The following is a 21994-nucleotide window of genomic DNA, read 5'->3' as shown; positions in this document are numbered from 1 at the left end:
CTAAACCCTGTTGCTACTCTAAGATGCTTAACTTGGGAGACGATACACTATTCTGTAAGAAAAGGTAACACAGTATTTTAGACGTGATGATGTCCATTAGATTGGACACTTATGATCACTTTCTGTCTTTATCAAATCAATCGGATATTTCATTTATAAATGATTTGTCATACTCAACAAATATAAGGCTGGGAAGTTCTGGTATTGCAGCGCTGTGCAAAAGTCTTTAGCCACCCCTCATTTCTTCATATTTCGCTTCTGAGGAGCCAGACTTTGTGGGAATTTGCTGGTGGTTTTGATCAATAGCTCTCCAGGGTTTCTGAAGGTATTTTAAAGTGTTTCTTTTCAAACGACTGCTTTTTCCACTCATTTTCAGTCCAGTCCTTGTACCTGACCATCTTCAGAGGAATGTTTGTTAAGCTGCTCAACACTGACCTATGAACCATTCAACATAAAAAAGCAATGCCTAATTCCAGGGATGAACCAGTTTTGTGTCTACACATAACAGACATACTGGCAAAGAACCAATTTTAAATTGTATGTTTAGGGACTTTGTTACTAGCAGCCTGTCTCAAGAACACATCATTTTCTCCCATTTTTTTACTTGAACCTATGAAAAACACAAAAGGTAACATGTTTAACTGATAACAGTTTTTAACCATGTTGTACCAACAAGGTGATTCCCAAAGAGCCAAAAATATGGCATGATCTTCAGTAACTATCCGTTGAAGATAAATAGTAACTGAAAATCATCATGGAGCTGCATTTCAGTCGGTGGTGTTGAAGACCTTGTCAAAATTAATGAATTATGAACACAGAAAAGCACTATTAGATTTTGATGCACCATGCAAGACCATCTGGAAAATATTTGATTGGCAGCAGCTTCAAATGCCAATGCAGTAAAATCATACCTGGATAGAAAAAACACACAGTGGAGCACTATCAGTCATGGATTGACCTCCCCAGATCCTGGACCTCAACATTATTGAAGCAGTGTGGGATCATGTTGACAGAGAACAGAACAAAAGGCAGAAAGCAGCCTGGAGAACTATTCCTGAAAACTACTTAAAGAAATGATGAAAAAGCTGCCTAATAGATAGACTGTGCTGAAGAACAAAGGTGGTCACACCAAATATCGACTTTCAAGCTCATTAGAGTTGGGCAAACTCTTATTTTTTGGTATTTCTATGAATGTTTTCACCTATTTCCAATTTTCCAACAAAACTATAAAGAACTGAGGGGTGGTTCAAGATAGTTGCACAGTAAAGTACATTGGGTAGATACAGTTCTTAGTTAAAGGTGTTTTTTTGTTCTCACTGATGTTACTTAGACATAGGCCCCAAAGTAAAACATCAGGCACTTTGAAAATCTGTTATGAAACAAACATCAATGCACCAAAGCCTGATAGTCATAAAAATGATCAAGGCGTGCACCTCGGTGCTCAAATAAAACAGCTGCACTTGCAGCAACAAAGCAGAAGTAATAACTTGATCCAGTCTAAGCAGCAACTTACATGAAAGGAAGCATTTCTGCTCACTTTGCTAGCTTTTGTTTATCTTTGGCAATCAAAGAGATAGAAAGGGTGGAAATGACAGAGCTGCCAATGCTTAGCTGTCAGACATCAAGATGTTTTTGGTCGTTTATGTTCATTCTTTTGTAAGTCTTTAAAAAAAAGGTTGGTAGAGTAAGTGCACACATATGTTGTAGCTCTAAGAAGATGCATTACGGATAATAAAAACACATATTATGGCCAAATGTTTTCTCATGCCTTTGAAAATGTATGAAGCAAGGCAATCGTTGCGACAAATAGAATGCTTCACTCATTATTTTTTTCTCTAGTCTCTACTTTCCTGCCATTCTTCTTCTTAAGAGATTACTTAACTCTAGGCTCCACTCTGGTAAAGGAGCCAAAATTTTTTTCAATAAATAAAGAACACAGAGTAAAGTGTTCCATTTTTTTTCTCTTGGACTTCGACATCTCCATTATCCGACAATTAACGAGCTATAAGATACATCGGGGCAGTGCCACCGTGATCTGGCAGGGTGCTGGCTGGCACGAGCAGGGTGCTAATTTTCTCAGCATTAAGAGCTGTAATTATGCAAACGCTGCTGGGCGCCCGCGAGGCGCTAACAGCCCCCCATTCCAAGCGACAGTCCCAACCTTTTATGAGCTCCTCAGCGGTTCAGAGGCTAATGAAACTGTACGATCCACCCAGCTAGTAAGCCCCCCTTCTTCCCACTGTCGCTCGGGATCATGGTGTCATTACGTGGTGAAGAGGCCCTGTGGCAGCTATTGAGCAACGTGGAGCACAATAGCATGAAACATTTATAGAGAGCAGGGACGGAGAGTGAGAGAAAGTACTTGACCTCCACAGTGGCCCTGTACCGTACCTCTCTCTGTCTCTCTCCATGTAAATAACATCCCTCACTTTGAGGGAAGAGCTCTTTTCTCAGTCTCCCCCCCCCCCAAAAAAAAAAAAAAGCACAGAGGGAATTAGAGTCATTGAGAAGCAAGTGGTGGAAGATTCTGCAATTATCAAATCAAGCTGACGTGAGACAATGAATAGATGCTTTTAATCAGTGATGAAAATATTTACAAGTGATTCTCTTTATTCCTTTTGCCAGGTACCATTAGGCATGGAAACTCTACTGGAAGATTGGAACACCAGAAAAAATAAGGAATAATAAAACGTTGCCTGGTCTGATGAGTCTTGACTAGGATCAGAATTTGATTCAAATAACCCGAAAGCATAGATCCGTCCGGCTTTATATCAACACTTCGAGGTTTTTGGTGTTTCTTGGCACACTTTCAGCCCCTCAGTGCCAACTGAGCATTGTTTAAACACCACAGCCTACCTGAGGATTGTTGCTGACCATGTTTATCCCTTTATAACCACAGTGTACTCATCCCCTGATGGTTGCTACCAGCAAGGATAACACGCCAGGTCACAAAGCTCAGATCGTCTCAAACTGGTTTCTTGAACATGACTTTGCTGTACCTTCTTGAATCAATGCCATAAAGAATTAAGGCAGTTTTGGAAGAAAAGGAAGTGTAACCAGGTACTAGCAAGATACACCAAACAAAGAGTCTAGAATTTAGGTAGTGGACTGTTTAACACAGGACTCCACACAAGTCCAAGTTCTAGAGGACAAATTGGTTTAGGATTTGGTGACCATGAAAGCTACAGCATATGATTTCTATAATTTGAATGCTAAAACATTTGCTGAGCCCCCTGGGCCCTATGGGTCAAAGACCTGTTATCCTAGAGGAGACTGCTTCAATGGAAAACAACAACGTTGGCATAGTGGCCCCACGGCATATAAGGGTTTCCCCTAGAACATCATTCTCTATAATATTATATTTCAGAAGCTTTTAGATGTTCCTCGCTGTATAAAAGAGGCCACACCTTGAGAAAGTACACAAAGTAAGTGTCAGTATAGTATATCATAACTAACTAGGATGAATGGCAAACATGTTGAAGGGCAGACACGGTGAAACAAGTGTGATAGAGTGGAGTATGAATTACTGCCTCGCGGTAAATTAATGGCATAGGACCGCACTCTCAGACAGAGAGGCGAGCGATCAGAAGAGCTCTGAATAATGACACGGAGAAGCCGTAATCTCTGGCTACCACTCCGATCTCAGAGGGTTAGAGCAAGGACATAAAATAAGAAAAATCCCTCCAAATCCGAAGAGGTTATGACGTAAAAGAGCAAGGAGGAAGCTTCATCAAAGAAAACGAACAGCACCACTCTGAGCCGAGTGACCTTTGCTCCGCTTAAGCGTGGCCTCGTTCGGATGCACGTATATGCATACAGTAAGAGGCAGCAGACGTAGTCTCAGGATGTACGCTTTGAGAATAGCTGAGCTGCAGAACAACTGAACGCTTTCATTTTCAGCTGAAAGCCTTTGGTGGAAGAAGTCTCTTTTCTCGCCTGTCTCATCTGACTTTATATTTTCCTCTCTCCTCTGTTTCCCGGCTGTGCTGAACCGAAGTCACATCCTCGCTGCCATTCTTTAAAAAAAAGAAAAAAAAAGCAGAAATGAGTCCCGGTTAAAAAAGCTGTATCTCTGTTTTCTCTCTGTCTCTCCTTGCTGGTGTTTGCCAGAGATAAGCTCAGTAAAGAGTGTCTCCGTCTGCATGTCGACATAGAGTATACACCTCAGTGACCGTGTCATTCATCTCCCTTTATTGCTCAAGACTGTGTGCGTGTCCAAGAATGTGTGTTTGTATCCCCAACTTGTGATGGATTCAGTCCTCTTGGGGGAACTTTAGAGAGAGTTTAAAGCGCACCCTGCAACACGAGCGCTTCGCCGTGTGACGTTTTCGTGGTTTCGTGGATAGACACCCGGCCGCCGCCGCGCTCTCAGCTGCAGACCTGGCATCGCGCCCTGTGTTTTGCAGCGCTAGCAAGCAGATTGATCCGGCTTTAATGAAGAGTCCTTCAGCCTAGGTGACATCATTAGCTGCTTGTGGGCCACTGCGGGCCACTTGGCGCGGCTCCTCGCTTCACTTCTGGGAAAATAGGTCATTGTGAGTGACAGACAGACAACGTCCAAGGGAGCTGGCCAGCAAACTAGAAAGAGGGGGTATGCAAGGCAGCAGCATGGTGATGCCCTTCAGACACCTGTGACTGTGGTCACAAAACATTCATCTCTCTGCTTAAAGTACTTCTAAAGAACCACCGACACTTTCAGAGAGAAGTTTCTACTAAGCACGAAAACGTCTGGGAACTTTCGAGACCTGATACTGCTTGTTAAGAATTTCAGCTGACAGTGATGATAGTGATGTCACTTCTTATCTATGACTAATATCTGCTTTGCCCTTCACCTGAGTTCCTTGGTCTTATAGTTATTGGTCAATCCAATGAGTGCATTCAGACAAATCCTTACTATACTGCAAACTTGTTTAAAAAGCCCTGTATTACAGGATGTGAAGCATTAACTAAAATAAGTACATAAAACAGGCATCAGTGATACTGGACACTGTTGTGACACTGATGGAAGTGGAGGTGGGTTGCAAAGCGATCAGCATATTGATGAGCTTTGCATCATCAGCTGGCTGTGTTAAGTCTGTCTAACACTGATCTTCCAGGATTGTAGGCTGAGCCTGACTTCGTGGCCTGTATGACCTGATAATAAGATCTATTAAAATCTTCGTTCATACCCTCATCACATAATTTCTATTCGCCTTCCTCTGGATTAGACTGGGGTCGACTTGGGGGCAGCTGACCTCTGCATTGGCAGTAATTTAATACATGTGACCTCCCATCAAAGCCAAGAAATCAAGACATTAAAGGCTTCAAGTATCTCCTTTATTTAAAACTGTGTCTTGAAATTTGACATATTTTCCACACAGGAAAGCTGCACAGTGACTGAAAATGCTCCACCTGTGTGGGCCTGTAAGGTATGTGAAAAAAAGCATCAGGATGTATTTGTAAGTAAAAATTGGCCCCAATCTGCGATATCTGAGTGCACTGAACAGAGGCAGAGACTAAGTAAAAGTCAAGGAAATGTGCTTTAGAGCAAAGCTGCACCACAGAAGGCTGCAGAGCCATATCATCCATCTAACTGTCAGCACCTCACCAGGCTAAAATCACCATGCCTTCATGTCTGTCGCTGCCCTCTCTTCCTCACTTCTGCCCTGTATCAAACTCCCCCCCCCCCCCCCATTCATAAACACACAAACACACACAATAGCTGCACACTGTAATTTTCACACAGCAGCTGTTTTTGCCTGCCATAAAAGTGACATCCCTCTTGCTCTTCTCTTTCCTCTCTCTCCTTCTTTTCTTCTTTTTTTTACCTCTCCATCCCTCTGTGCCGTGGCCATCCATTCGTCCATATATACTTTATGTTCCTCCCAAGCTGCTGATTTTCCCTGTCCTAGCGTTTCCACGCTGCCTGCGGCTCAACGTGTTTGAGCCTGTGTGCTGCGCTCAGATGTGTGTATGTGCAGATGATGTGCCGATGCTGAACTTTTCATGAACCATTATGCATATGCTCCAAGTTTAGGGGCAGTATTTTAAGTTGCAGACTGACAAGCAAGAGGAACAGGAAGCAGCGTGACTTCACTGCTTATGGTTAAGAATAGAAAACAATTTCCATCTGGTTTTGTTTGGTGATCAACAAGTCAGAACTGATTTTTATTGATTTTGTCTATGCAACTTTTTACAGGTAAACTCTACCAAGCTTTAGAAGGGTCCATGAGTGAGCTTTTAAAAATCCAGGTGGGGTCTCACTGATTTCTTGTAGCCAATAGGATTACTGCTTTACAACTGTCCCCCCCTCCCGCTTCACTTTCAGTTAACAATCCCCCAGATGCCTAATTGTTTCTCTAATGATGCTGGGCCTAATGGGACTGTTTATGGTATTCATTTGATAGCTCTGGCCCAGTAATTAGACTGCACCTCACTTCATTAAACAGCAGGGAGGAGGGACTGGGCCTGGTGGCACATACAGTATGTGTGCATGCAGTAGAGAAAAAAGTGAATTTTAAAACACAGGCCGGATGACACACACACACACACACACACACACACACACACACACACACACACACACACACACACACACACACACACAGAAACACACACACTCCAAAAGCAGCTGCAGACCCAGGAGATGACTGTGTTCAGCTGGAATGGCGATGGCACTTTGCATTCAGAGTGCCTCTCATTTGCCTGCAGTCTTTCACAGACGTTTCTTCCATTGTAATTCTTACCACTGCCTCTTATCATGAGTTCCATTGTACTGTGATGTGTTGTATTGTCTTGGCAAAGGGCTTCAATCAATATCTATGGGTTCTCTTGAAGTGAATAAAATTCTCAACCCTTTGCTTGTTAAATTATTGTAACTCCCACCAGATAAGAGATTCAGTGAGTCAGCTGCCTTGAATGCAAAAGCGTTGTCTCTGAAAGGCATTATCCAACTTTTTAAGAGTTTGTTAAATTGGTTATCTTTTAAAATACATTTCATTCAGCACCTCTGCAATCCAAAAAAAGGGGGGGGGGTTGTTTTTTATCTGCAGTAGTTTAAATTTGGTTGCTCTGCTGGCATGGAGAGCACTGAGAAACACTGAGAGAGACCAGTGCAGAATGTAGCAAACATCAGTGACCGCTCGTATACTGACTGACTCAGAAACAGCACGAAAAGGAGGGAGAGGGGTGGAGATGGGCTCCAAAGTGGCTTGCATGTGCGCACCAACTATAATTAGCTCATATAATGGTCCTTATGTGCCATTTTGCCAGCTGGATGTGTTGAAAAGCATCTACTGACCCATTGGGTGATGTGAGCTGGCATCACCTAATGGGTCAGATTTTTGCAACTGACCATGTTCTATATACATTTGTGGGAGCGCCTTAAATACAGAAAGAGAATATTTAAATCAGACACGCAAATCGATTTATCAATATTTGCAACATGGAGTTTATGGCTAATTGCATCTATATTTAACACCAAAAACAAGCACGTCTATTGTACTTGATGTTGAAATGAACTGACTGTGTTTTCTAAATCTTGACTATAGTATATATTTGGATCTCGTAAATATGTAATATAGAATCATTTTACTCAACAAATGAACTCTAATGAGTTCAGAAAACCTTTTCTGTCTGTGTGCGCCGTGTTAACCTTACATCTTGAACATAATCAAAACTGGGTTAAGCCTCCTGACTGGGATCTCTGTGTCCGACTGAGATGCCGAAACATTCCAGCTCTTTCTTTGTGTCTCCAAAAATACATTCCAGCCTCATCTCTGTCTATATTTAGCCACTATCACTTTTACTATCCACATTTGTAGTCCATGATTTATGCATAGTTTAGCACAATGATGAGTCAGTGAAGGTTTAAGAGGATTATGCCTTTATCTAAAAATCTTGATTTTGCACTGACCATAAAGTAGTGAGTGTTTACGATGGAGAAAACAGAATGAGTGAGCAGAGACAGAGCCTGAGCGCTCTCATTGTAAAACATTCACCGTCTTTCTGCCTGTCTCTCTCCGTGGTCCTGAATCCCATCTGTTGCCCAATACAGAATGCTAAAACGCCCAGTCTTTCTCTCTTGCTCGCCATCAATCCATTAAAGCAAACGGACCAGAGACGGTTTCACCCCCGTACCTTGAGGAAGGAGAGGTTGCGGTTTCGATCAATGCTGGTAATCTCCAGATTCCCCATGACGACTTCGCAGTTCTCGTAGAGCTTCTTCAGGGTGCGGTACTGCTGGTCCAGGTCTGAGAGTGTGCTCAATTTGTTCTCTGTACCAGGACAAACTACACACAAAAACAGAAGAAGAAGAAAAAAAAGGGTCACGTTTGAGACAATTTGTCTTACAGAGCATGTTAACTATGCTGACAGATTCAAAAAGGGAGAAACGCAAACAGTGTAATTAATGATTTTCAGCCATTCATGACCACAGTAGTCATTATGCTTAAAGGCCAGCAGGCTAGCTAACTTGATTACATACATACACAACACTTAAAGGTCAGCACAACCAGTTAACCTAGATAACTTAAACAGCTTTTTCTTTTTTGCCCCTCTTGTAAAACTGATGGAAAATCCCATATATCTGATCTCACTCTATTCTATAACTACAGCCACGGCTGAACATGGTGGAATTTGTAACTAAAGCACTTGTCTGCTGATGAATCGCTTCACTGGCGTGTGCTCCGAATGCGTTAGAATGAAATCAAGACAAAGAAACATCCAGGAGCGGAGATCTGAGGACTAAAACCGTGTGAATACGAGAGCTCGACACAGTGAAAGAACGTGAACGAGGGAGGGCTGAAGGACAGAGGGAACAGTGGGAGGGAATCGAGGATTGAGGGATTACATAAATTGCTGAAAGGGGAGTGCAGCAGACGTGACCCTCGACAATGAGGGAGACGCGAGAGTGAAGACTTGGGGAGGGACAAGTGGGGTTAGAGGGGTGGATATCATTTCTCTGAGGCACTGACCTACAGTCTAGGTCTGGCACAGGCACACCGTTTAATCAAAGATATTCAAATTGCATTGGTTGACCTTTACCGAGGGTTTCACTTGGAGACTTTACTTGGCTGACGAGAGTACAAGACTTTGAAGATATTATGGGGAGTAGACACGACTCTGTTGGTGTGTGGGAACCCCGGGCAATTAGATAAGGGTAGGCTTTTCTCCCAGTTTTAGCTGCGTGCACAAAAACAACCATTTTTGTTCCCTACCTTACTGCAAACTCTATACTGTAGAAAGGCATGAAAAGCAAGGAAACTTTCTAAGAGTCAAGAGCAACACCATAACACCACAAAACCAGCCACGCATTTATTCATCAAAAGAAGAGTGAAATAAAGAGAAAAAAGGAAAATAATACAAAAAAGTAAATAAAGTTAATTAAAAGATTCTACAAATATAGCAAAAGTAATAGAAATAGACATCAAATACAGAAAAAGTGCAACTTTTTAAACTTTTTGCAACACACAGTGAGGACAGACAATGCAAAAATGCAACTACACGAGGAAATTAAAACATCAGAAAATACACGAGAGACAAGACAAATAGACTACAATGATTTTATAAATGAATTATTACCTACATTCATTTTTAATGCTATTTTGTGTTTGAATATTATGTTTTTATGACTCATTTATTAAAATCTTGACAGTTTTGGTCCCCCATATTCAACTCTTTTGCTAAAATAAGTAATGTAACTGGCCGTCTGCAGTGCTCATGATAAATGCAACACAATCGACTAATGCAGTGGCTACCACTGTAATTAGTTCCTCATATTTGCGCCCATCAAGCCCTCTTTCCGTCCCTGCCAGCATTTCCACCAGTCACTCAAGCTCCCCAGCCTCAGTCCTGCGACCATCTGCTCCATTCAGCTGGCACGATCGCCATGTTACCGCAGGCGCGACCAGAGGTTTGTGTGTCGGTTTGTGCGTGCGGCGTGGCACCAGGATGGAGTTTGGCTCAATGTAATTAAACTGCTCATTAAAGTTTGTCAGCAGTTCAACTTCGAATAGGTCTTACTTTAAAACAGAATAATCACTTTTTTTTTTCAGATACAGCACCAACTGTTTAGGTTAGCAGAAGTGAAGGAAATAGAGATTGAATGAGCCTATTGTGTCTTATGTAGAGCAAACATTAAAATTTCCCATAGACAAAGGCAAACTAGAGTGGTGAACATCATGGTAAAGGAAATGTTTCCCATGCCTTAATTCACTCACACCAGATCATATACGTATTGAAAGTAAATATATGGTTTATTATTAACTCATTATACATTATATATCCAATTAACGATGATATTTTTCATCAAACAATGAAACATGATGTCCTTAAAATTTCCTGTTTTGGGACCTTGGAAAAGGCTAAAATACACTTAACCTTAGGTAAATAGCACTCCCCGATGGCAGTGGGCTCCCTCAGCAGGACAGCATGCCCTGCCAACAACGGAATAGCTTGAGGAAGTTGAGAAAAAGTCCAAGGCCTTAAATCTCTGGCTGTCTTCCACAGAGTTTCTTTTGTCCACCCCCCCAACCTCACTACCCCCAGTTGGTTGCAGCAGATGGCTGCCCCTCCCTAAGCCTGGTTCTGCCAGAGGTTTCTTTCTGTTAAAATGGAGTTTTTCCTTCCCACTGTCGCCAAGAACTTGGCCATTAGGGTTGTCTGACGTTTGGATTTTCTTTCTTTTACTTTAGGATCATTGTAATATAAAGGGACTTGAGGGAACTATTGTTGTGACACTCAATCTGTCCAAGCATCGATGGGATGAAGCAGAACAAGCCCAAATGCTAAATTTAAACAACCCGAAGGAACCAATGGATCGAAAGTCGGTATCCCAGAAAACACCCTACATCCATGCTCCATTGGAGTGATCGGGACCTAAACAACAATAATCAGGCGGTTTCAACTTTGTAGCTGACTGCTCCGTAAAAGAAAGTCTAAAGTCTGGTCCTTACCAGGTCTTAAAATTTGGAAAATCCAACCCTCTAAGAATACTGATAAAGTCTTTTTTCCCTCAGCGTTGTGCGAACACACACCTGAATGCTTCAGAACAGCAAGCCAGAAGTTTTGTTTTTATAGAGGTGCTCATACTTGCTGATTCAGATAATCAAGTGCATTTGATTACCCGTTTAATTCCACTGGAAGCAGTAAAGGTGGACTTTTTTTTGTATTTCCCTAATTTTAAGATCTGCTTTCTGTTAGCCCCCCTGTCTCTGTCTTCACATCTCTTTTTTTGATATTTTCTGCTTTACTTTGAAGGTTTGTTTTCCATCATGCCTTCTATTAGTTTTACTTCCTCCTTCGTGACTGTCCAGATTGTTTCCGCCTGTTTCTCATTCACAGTCAGCCCTCAGTGCATGAACACTCGTCCTCCCCTCTGTCTTTGTCAGGGTGTCTGTGTATACTCCCTCATGTTCCTCTCTGGGTTATTTCTTTTGGCTTCCTACTTACTCCCAGCTCCTCATGGTTTTGCTTCTTTTTAAAAAATGTTCTTTGCATTTTTGGACTTTGATTAATTTGAACCGTTGATCTGTTAAAGTTTGGTTTTATTGAAGCCTCAGCACGCCACCATTCGTGACACATAATTGTCTGAATGCTTCTCTTTGTGCTTCAGTGTGTTTAAATGACTTTTCGTGTGTTTTGCATCCTTCCGGTACTTTGTATGTCCGTTCACTTTGGCTTCACTTATCTTGTTATGCACTTTGCATGATGTGTCTTTTGGAAATTTGGATTTAATTAAAACTGTGGTGAGTTGATGCAGTTGATGCAGTGGAACCCCGACTTATGAATACCCCGTTAAACGAAAAATTCAAGTTACAAAGGCACTGAACGGCAATATTTCTGCCCGTGTTACGACAAAATGCCCGTGTTACGAAATCCGCTGACTCTGATTGGCTGAGCCCAGAATGCCTACAATGCCCACAATGCCTTCCGAATCATGTGACAATCCCGTGGCTTTCGTACTTGCGCTTCGCTGATCTACTTGAACGACGTATTGTTGTTGCCATTAGCAATTAGCCTATAGCCTATCGTTCACTCAAAAGGCGCGATGGGTGCTTCGACTTACGAAAATTTTCGACTTACGAAAGACCCTCGGGAACGAATTAATTTCGTAAGTCGGGGTTCCACTGTACTTCATTTTTGTGTTTGAAAAAGTTATATTTTTGCAGTTGGTGCTGTTGATCAGTCTTTAGATAACTTATTTTACCTCTACTTATATAAATTATAATCAGTATTTTATGATCATCTATGTGTTACTTAATCTACAACCAATTCCAACCTAAATCTATATGAAGCTCAAAATAATGTAAGTTAAACTTTTAATGGCATGACTGCTGTCCTTTAGTATCACCCACTTGCGTTTCTCCTCCTGCTTGCATATTTTTTAAAGCCAAAGTTCACATTTTCACACTCAATAGCAAGAAATTCAGGAAAAGAGAACAAAAAAAAGAGAAAAAGACAAAAAAAAAGAAAAAAAAAGACAAAGGGCTATTGCATAGTTGAACTTGGCCTCATATTGAACAACATTGAGAGCTCATAAACTCCCATATTGCTTTATGGATCGTTGGCTCTGCAAAGATGAGCGCACTTCCTCTCCTCTGTGATCCACCATATTGCTGTGGGTACAGGATGCATGGGGCCGAATGGCAGTGAGGGGACCTGAACTATGGTGATAAATGAGATTTGCTGACCACACACACACACACACACACACACACACACACACACACACACACACACACACAGATTAGTTATTAGATGAAATGATTTAAGAGTGGCTACAAACTCAAAGGAAGTCTATGTGAGGCTCTAAAATTGGTCTGATCGATAAACGCGCATGTGTGTGTGTGTGTGTGTCCGTGTGAGTGAGAGGATATACTTCTTTCTGTGTGTAGAGATGAAAGGTTAGCGAGGCTTCTGTAATAATCTGTTATTGAAACCTAGTTGCAAGTGTGTGTGTGTGTGTGTGTGTGTGTGTGTGTGTGTGTGTGTGTGAGAGAGAGAGAGAGTTTGTGTGGTGATAAAAGATCAGAGGGAAGAGGTGAAAAGTGAGGCGAAAACAACTCTCAAAAACCAATATCAGTCAGCCGCACACACACACACACACACACACACACACACACACACACACACACACACACACACACACACAAGAGAGAAATAGCATTCATTCAGAGTGAGTAAGCAAGCTAAAACCAGGCAAAGGAACAAAATCGAAAGAAAGAGAGACACAATCTTTTATTTGTGAGAACGAGAACGACGTCCCCGAGCATTAACATTCACACCGACGCGCTCTACTGTAAATGCTCTCTTCTCTGGGCTGGTTTCAAAAGTGTCCGAATCCATCTGCTCTGCATCTCTATTTCTCAATTCTTAATTTCTTTTTCTCTGCCTCTTAGCCATCAATTCCTTTGTTTCTGTCCTTTCTATTGTTCTGTCTCTCTCCCACAACCATCGGTGGGAGTTGTAAGTATTGAGCTGCAGCTCTTTTCCCCGTTAAACCATCAGGTGACACGAGGCCGTGTCCACTTGACGGTTCAGGTGTGTGCGTTTGTATCTCGGTGTGTACAGTCTGGGAGCTGATATATGCCAGGCAGGACAATGGGTTGAATATACAATGGTGTTTTTTGCAGAAACACAGGCCAGGCAGAGGGGTGCATTACATAAACTACTTTACATTTACAACACAGAGAAACAGCTCAGCTTATTCAAACGGAAACTCAAAACATGGAATAGAACCTTTAAATGCCAGTGCACTTCTTTCAGTGTACTGTGCCTCTTACTCTATGGCTGAACCCCGGTGACCCTGAATTGGACTAAGGGAAGAAGTTGGATGGATGGAGGATCATGCAGTTTTTCTTGCACAGGTAGCAACTAGAAATTGCATAAACTGAGTTGATTAAATGGATTAAGGTTAGCTAAATCTCACGGCCACAGTTAAAAAGACAGAAAACAGTCTGTAAACAGGAGGCTCTCATGTCAAAGTCACATGCTTTGTTGACCAAACCATCAACTGCTCCTCACGAGGCCTGGCAGAGCTACAGTAGCGTCACACTGTTTTGCTCCTTCCAGACAGAACCATTATTCATCTGGCCACGCCAGCTCCTTGTCAGGCAAAAGGTAAACATAGGTGGTTTGGTGCACTTAAACAAAGAACGGGCACATTTATCAGCAGCAAGAGTGAAGAAAGGAAAAACAATGGGCAGAAGCCACAGGAAAGAAAAGAGGAAACAAAAACAGACAGGACGGTGAATGAAGCAGAGAAATGAGACTGCACGTTGAACAGGTGCAGCAATGAGACAAACAGTAAAAAGAAAAGAGAGAGCGAGCCACTGGCAAGACTTTTTCATAGTAAAATGATCACACCCTCAGCAGTAAAACAGACTGCAATGACTCATCGCTTTACTAGAAGTGATGTTCTCAGTTACGCTGATGACGTTTCCAGCTTTGTAACTGGAAGGAATGAGTGATATTGATGGCGGCTAATAAAAAACAAGGAGGATGGAGATTTCATTGTATTTATGCACAGTGCTGTACACAGTCTTTAGCAGATTCTGAAAGTGGAGATTAATGGGGAGAAGGTACAGGTAGAGACATGCGAGTGTATGCACAGTGATTTTGACACATTTCTGACCCATGCATGAAGTAAAAGACGAAAGCACTTTCTCACTGAAATATTGAGCCGTGCTTGTTCTCATTTCGCACGCCATCTCTTCCTTACAATCCTTTCCTTCTCTCTGCGTTTGCTCTCTTATCATGTTTCTGTCCTCCTGTTGCAGGTTTCATATTTCCAAAGTTCTCCTCTCGCCTTCCCTTACCGCTCTCAGATACTGTAAAGAGACTGAACAGTAAGCAGCGAGGCTGTTATCAGTTATTCGAAATTGCATCTGATAATGTAGCGGATCATTTTTCTGTAAATCCCGCTCGGTTTGGGAGGGTATTTCAGGGCTCTGTCACTAAATGCAAACAGTTATGTCTGAGAGAACAGCTGAAGTAAGAAGTGCTTTTTTGTAGTTGTGAACAACATAACCTGTCGGAGTTAGAGGCAGATACAATTGCATCACCCACTGGTCTGGTAACGCTCATTTTGTAGTTAAACATTTATGCTTTTAAGACGTCGGTGTCATGAAACCGGCCACTGAAAGCAACAAGAGGCTTGAACTGTAAAACTGTAGCCAAATAGCCTTCTCAGTGCTTTAAAACATCTTTATTATAAAGTTGTTTTAAATTGTGACCTCCTTAGCCACATCGTTTGTTACAGTGTTAACATATAGTTTTATTTTTGCTGATTTTGTTGACAGGACACAAGATGAAAAAATAGGACTTTTACCCAGTAGGCTAATAACTTTACTATGAGCTGTAATGTGACGTTACATTATATTAATTTATGTTATATGATTGGATATAATGCTAGCCCAAAGTCAAGAGTGCTGTGACCCAATCTTCACTCTGAATCTTGCCTCTAATCAAAATACAGGAGCAATTGATGGGTTTCCTTAAAAAACAACAACAGGTTTTTGGTTATAAATTGTTAAAGCTACCCAGTCATATGCATAGCGTTAAGGCCAATGTGCTGTCCCACACTTTGGGAATTGCGCCTTTAGACTAGGAGCACAGTTGTTTTCACAGTGGTGATGCCAGCTCAAAAAGACAAAAAAAAGTAAGCAAGTAAAAAAGTTGCTACTTGCTGCATGTTTCTTATCAACGATTAGGGATAGCGCGGCAGCTGCAGTCCATTTTCCACGTGTAGCTTTATTGTTCCCATCGGTTCTGGGAGAACTAGCCTCGCTACATATGCTAGCTGTGGTACCTACAGTACTAAAACAAAAGTAAGTACAGTCGCGTTTTTATAATTTTGGTATTGAAATCTATAGTAGGTATGACATCCCTATGTGCAGCATTCAGTTTTTACAGTTCTTTACTCTAAATGGTGCTTTTTTGAAAAATAAAAATCATGTTGTATTCAGTAATACTTGAAACTACTAACTGAGACAGTAAATACAGAAAGAATGTGGACAACTGTGGATGTAGATCACTAGGAAGTAAGGTAGTTTTAGACATCTATGCATTCTGCCAATTGTTTTGTAACAGGAGAAGTCACCCCCTGCTGGCCATTACAATGAATGCAGGTTTGAGACACTATAGCATTAGCTTCATGTTCAGGCAAATGCTAACTCCCTGTTTGTCTGTACTTTCATTTTTATTTTTGTATTGTTGACTTTTGTTATTAATTTGTTTTTAAATATTATATATATGCTGTTATTTATTTTATGCATTTTTCATCATTTTATTTACTTTTATAATTATGTCACACTAATAAACATTATTAAATTTATTAGGAACTATAAGCATTAGCGATTAAGGTATGAGCAAGGGGTTAATTCATCATTCATATAGCATTACTCCTCCTTACTATGTCATTAACAAACACAGATTATTATGACTATGTGTATGATTATTACTAATAGTGATGTAGTAGCAGCGATAGCGGAACATGGTGTAACAGATAGATGAACATATTTGTATTTATAAATGGCATACTAAGGAGGAGTAATGGTATATAAATGCTGAACTAATGACTTGCTAATACCTTAGTAATGCTTAATAGTAATAATAATAATAATAAAAATAATGATGGACTGCATTTGTAAAGCGCTTTTCGGGGCCCTCAAAAGCGCTATTTAATAGTGTGACATTATTATAAAGTGCTACCACTTTTATTTATATTCATACTTATTTTATGCATTATTCTATTTCACAGACTGTATTGTGTTACTTATTATTCCATCTTTTTCCTCCGATCATCAAGGTATGAAGGGTGCCATATAAGTTAAAATGTATATGTGTCCAAAAAGTCTGACTTCTTTTCTTTTTCATCTATGTTAGAAAATTGAGATTAAGAACTACGAGAATACTGCATAAATCTTTAAACAGCAGAAAAGGCTCTTGCTTGTGGAGCTGTGATGGTGGACTGAGTGGGTGGTGAGGCAGCAGCAAGGGTCAGTAGACCAGCATGAACATGACATGACAGGTTAAAGAGGGCAGGTTTGGTGCTCGGGCACGGGGTCACAGCTCTTCTCAAAGGATGGTTTTGGAGCTGCTTTAGCTCACAGTTAGCTACACCCACATCGCCAAGGACATCTGCTATACAAACTGCAAGAAAAACATCTCGAGTTTCCTTCTGCAGTGTGCACGGGGCAAAAGTTTGCAGCAGTTGGTTTTAGCAGCACGAGGGGCAAACATCCACTTCCATCCTGGATTTCTTAAGACTTTTTAAAAAATGTTATTAGAGGATGGCAAGCAAGACATCTCTCAACGATGAAACACAAATCTAAAGCCCACAGTAATGTGTGGTCAGCTGAAACTGACAGAGGATTTACAAGCATGTGATGACATGAGTGCTGGAAAAGTAATGTGATTCTTGCGAATCGTGGAAAACTTTGAGTTATTCACCTCTCATGTATTTGTTTTGGTTCGAAGCTTCAAAGCAACGGCACAAACCCCTGAACTTTCTTAACCGAGGTCACAGTCAAACATGGCATACGGTCTTAGCAGTGTGATCCCTTATGCATGTCAGGGGAATGGCTCTCAGTTTGTGAGAATTTATGCTGCTTTATTTGTGCCGCTTTAGGACAGTCTGATCAATAAAGGTCAAAGAAAACAATTTCTCCCAAGTTTGAAAACCAATAACTGCACTTTTAAAGCAGAAAAAAAAGTTTTTTTTTCTTCTTTACTACACAAGTGTTTAGCCCTGAAGAGGAAAATATGACCTGACACTCGGAAAATCATTTGGTGCTCTCTCAGTCACCTTTGCAATCATTTCAAATTCATTGTTCGGAATTATTGATTAGACCGGTCTGCACAAGAGAAATAACAGAAGGGAGCTATTAAAGTAGGTCCATTTCTTTTTAAAGTAAAAATGAGAGAATGATGCCAGTGGATGTATGATCATATCCTGCATGCTGATTTTTCATTTTTTTTTTAGATTTAGGAGGTCTTTGTTCATTTAAGATCTCGTCAATCAAAACATTACATCATAAGGTCATCTACAGGCAGCTCCACCCACCTGCTGTTCAAACCTTTAGTTTACAAGGGGCAGCCAATCGCAAGCAAAAGAAATTAAAGGGAAAGGAACTTAAAGAGCCTGCTTCAGACAAAGGATTGACTGAGTATAGGCCTAACACATGTTAAAGAAGGATTTTGTCTCATGCAAAGCTACTTATATAGACACTATATTGCCACAAATATTCATTCAGGTGTTCCAATCACTTTCATGGCCACAGGTGTGTAAAATCAAGTATCCAGACCTGCAGACTGGTCCCCGGGGCCTGCTGGAGGGCAAGGTCCATGCTGGACATGCGGTGGAGGGTACAAACATTTGTGAAAGAATGGGTTGCTCTCTTGAGCTCAGTGAATTCCAGCATGGTACCATGATAGGATGCCACCTGTGAAACAAGTACAGTCGTGACATTTTTCCGCTACTAAATATTCCACAATCAACTGTTGGAATTATAACAAAGTGGAAGCGACTGGGAACGACAGCAGCTCAACCGGAAAGTGGAATCACAGAGCAAGGTCAGCAGATGCTGAGGATTGTAGCGTTCAGATGTATCTTTCTGCAGAGTCAATTACTGCAGACCTCCAAACTTCATGTGGTCTTCAGATTATTTCAAGAACAGTGTGTAGAGAGCTTCATGGAACTGAGCAGTTGCATCCAAGCCTTACATCACCAAGCACAATCCAAAGTGTCGAATGCAGTGGTGTAAAGCACTTCACTGGATTCAAGAGAACTCTTCTCCACTGCTCTTAAGTGACGAATCAAGTGTTTTCATCTGGCATCTGTCTGGGTTTGGTTGTTGCCAGGTGAACGGTACTTGTCTGACTGCACTGTGCTAAGTGTAAAGTTTGGTTGAGGGAGGATTATGGTGTTGTGTTGTTGTTTTTTGGAGTTTTGCTTGGCCTTTAGTTCCCAATAACAGGAAATCTTAATGCTTCAGAATACCAAGACATTTTGGACAATTTCATGTTCCCAACCTTGTGGGAACAGTTTGGGGATGGTCCCTTCCTGTTCCAACATGGCTGTGCACCAGTGCACAAAGCAAGTTCCATAAAGATATGGAGGAGGTTTGGTGTGGAAGAGTTCTGACCTCAGCCTGAAAATACACCTTTGGGATGAATTAGAGCAGAGACTGTGAGCCAGGATTTCTCATCCAACATCAAATGTGCTTCTGGAAGAATGGTCAAAAATTCCAACAAACATTCCTAAACCTGTGGAAAGCCTTCCCAAAAGACCGGAAGCTGTTATAGCTGCAAAGGGTGGGCCGACACTATATTAAACCCTTCTTTCAAGAGAAGCTATCACCGCTCCCACACACCTGGCTTCAAAAATCCCGGGAGAGTGGACCACATCAGTGGCAGGCAGTTCATCACTGCTTCCAATACTATCATCATCATCACCATCATCATCATTTTCTTCTTCCATGCTAGTCAGAAGCTACACAGCCTTGAGGTGATGCTGACGAAGCAGCCACACAGCTTACAGACTCAGCTCACACATGGCTTACTGTATATGAAATGAAGGGTTTCATCCCAAATGAGACTCAGAGAAAAAAAAAAACATTTACTGTTACCAAAAGACTGATAGTGAAAATTAAACTCCAGTAGGGTACTTTTCTTTTTCTCGCAGCAGGTTGCCCTTGGTTAATAAAATGGTAAAACTTTTAAAGACATTTAATAACGACTTCAATATTCATGATATTTCTAAGCCCTTTAGTACAGTTTCAAATGTACTATAAAGGGTCAGCGTGACCGCTAGTAAAGTTTTATATGCTAAATTGAAACAATGAAATTCATAATCTTATGTTTAGTTCATTCAGTGAGGCTGGATTTCTAGCCTTACGAGGCAAGACTACTGACTGCCAGGCTGGTAACATCATAATAACTGGTAGATTTTACCACGCACTTTGGACCTGGAATCATTTACCAAAAGACCTGAGGTTGAATCTTTTCAAATATCTGTTTGTGTTCATAAGGACTAGAGTCAGACCTGTGAATGTATTTTTTGTTTGTTTTTTTTTCTCTTGAGAGGCTGCTAATGTTTTATGTTAGGAGTATTTGTATATACTGTTGTAGATCTTGCATTTTATTATGTTTTTGTAGCATTTTTTGGGATGTTTTGCTTTTATGTAGTCACTACCTTGCCCAGTAAAAGACATTTAATGTCATCAGGACTATTTCATTAAATAAAGGTATTAATAATAATAATAATCAGAAAAGCAACAATTGTATAATACATGGTCGCTAAATACTTTTTTTCTAAAAAAGTTGAACAAAGTACAGATTTTTTCTACATTTGCAAATTGAGAAACTTTGAAGAACTTCGTTGACCTATTCCTAATCAGTCCTCCTCTCCACATCCTTATCTCTGAAGGTGCCGCTTGATGAGACGGCATCTGGCAAACTTTTACTTTTTTTGGTCCCTTGCATATATTGAACTAAGCAACAATTTCTTTTTTCTCTGCAGGTGATGTCAGTAAGGTCTGAGAATAAAAGAAACCTTTCCCTCAAGAAAAGAAAAAAGTGCAGTGTATCAACTGTACCTGTTATACTGGAGTAAAGTTAGATTTAAAAGTGTCCATCTGTTAATTTACAATCTACTGTAAACAATGGTTTAATACGGTTAAATCATAACACTACTTTTCTGTATAAAATATATGTTTTACAGTGTGATACAATTTTTCTGTTTATAACTGTAAATGTTCAGTGCTTAATGAAGTTCTTCAACTACTTGTCATAAAAACAAGAAAACACAAATATTTTAGAAATGTAAATCTTAAAATTTGATTGTTATTTATCAGGAAAAATTACAAGTCATAAGTCATAATTTACAACATTCAATCACAAGAATGATTTTTTTTCTTTTAATAATACAAGTAAATAGCTATAATTAGGCATCTTAATGAGAAGTTAATAATGTGCTTTTTAGTATTTTATTTTTGTAAAACAGTTCATTTGAAAATTCATCTATAACAACGATAATTATATTTTATTATTCTGATTAAAGAGCTCCTACATACTGGTGGAATAACCGTTCCAGAAACACAAAAAAATCCATTTTGATAAATAACAATGCTGTAAATTTAGGTCTGCTGTGGCAGAAATCTTACACAGGATGGTGGTCTAATAAATTCTTAAGCACTGTAACTGTAGATCTACATCTATAAAAGCACCACTGATGGTGAACAGGTTCCCCGCATGTCCTTGTACAGTAAAATCAGTTTATTTCCTTTCCTGAACCTTACTTTTATTACACAGTTTTGCAACACACCGTGACAGGAAAGCTGCCGTAAATATCAACACTCACCCAAAAGCATAACACTGGCCAGATGTTTAAACAGTGAAACAACCATCACTGTTATCACTCACCTCAGAAAAATACGAATATTAATAATAACTAACACTTCCTCATGCTTTATTATGTTTCATGCATTTGTTTACAGCAACATTTGACAGTTGAGATTTGCAAACAAAGTCTGCTGCCCGCTAATTTTGAAATCTGTCCTTCAATTCAACTCCAAAGTATAAAAGCTCCTTAATGGCTGCTTCCAGATGATTTATTAAAGCAAAACAGCTAAATATGTAGAAAACATCCATCACAAGTTGAGATGCCTTGAGATGTTTTCACAACTTATTTTTTGTCATGGCAATGAGATGTTTTGATTCTCCTCACACGAGATTAAAAAACTTCAACTGTTAGTCCATGAAATAGTGAAATAGTTGGTGAATATGAAAGTTTGAAATATTCCGTGTACTGACATATTTACATATTTTAGTCTGGAAAGTTATCCAAAAGGAGATGCAAGATGTTTTTAAAGTTATGAGCAGTGTCTGTGATTCATTTATTTAAAAAAAAGTTGAATTCAGTCTTGCTTTGGGTCCAGAAATAAGGCCAACGTAAATATATTCATATATAAGGATTTTTTTTATTAGCTTTGGCTAATCAGGGTGCCCACTC

General features: G+C 40.4%; 1 protein-coding gene across 1 annotated transcript in view; it reads right to left on the bottom strand.

The window, feature by feature from the left end:
• LOC113016400 (receptor tyrosine-protein kinase erbB-4) overlaps positions 1-21994 on the bottom strand; it is a 364753-nt gene that overhangs the window by 175329 nt on the left and 167430 nt on the right. The window contains exon 2 of the mRNA XM_026159217.1: positions 8119-8270. Within this exon, the coding sequence (XP_026015002.1) occupies positions 8119-8270 (152 nt within the window). The remainder of the gene's footprint in view (positions 1-8118; positions 8271-21994) is intronic.

Source organism: Astatotilapia calliptera, chromosome 23, assembly GCF_900246225.1.
Source record: "Astatotilapia calliptera chromosome 23, fAstCal1.2, whole genome shotgun sequence".
In the NCBI taxonomy this organism is placed as follows: Eukaryota; Metazoa; Chordata; class Actinopteri; order Cichliformes; family Cichlidae; genus Astatotilapia; species Astatotilapia calliptera.
Note: the sequence above shows the minus strand (reverse complement) of the source record. Positions and strands in the feature narration are given on the sequence as shown.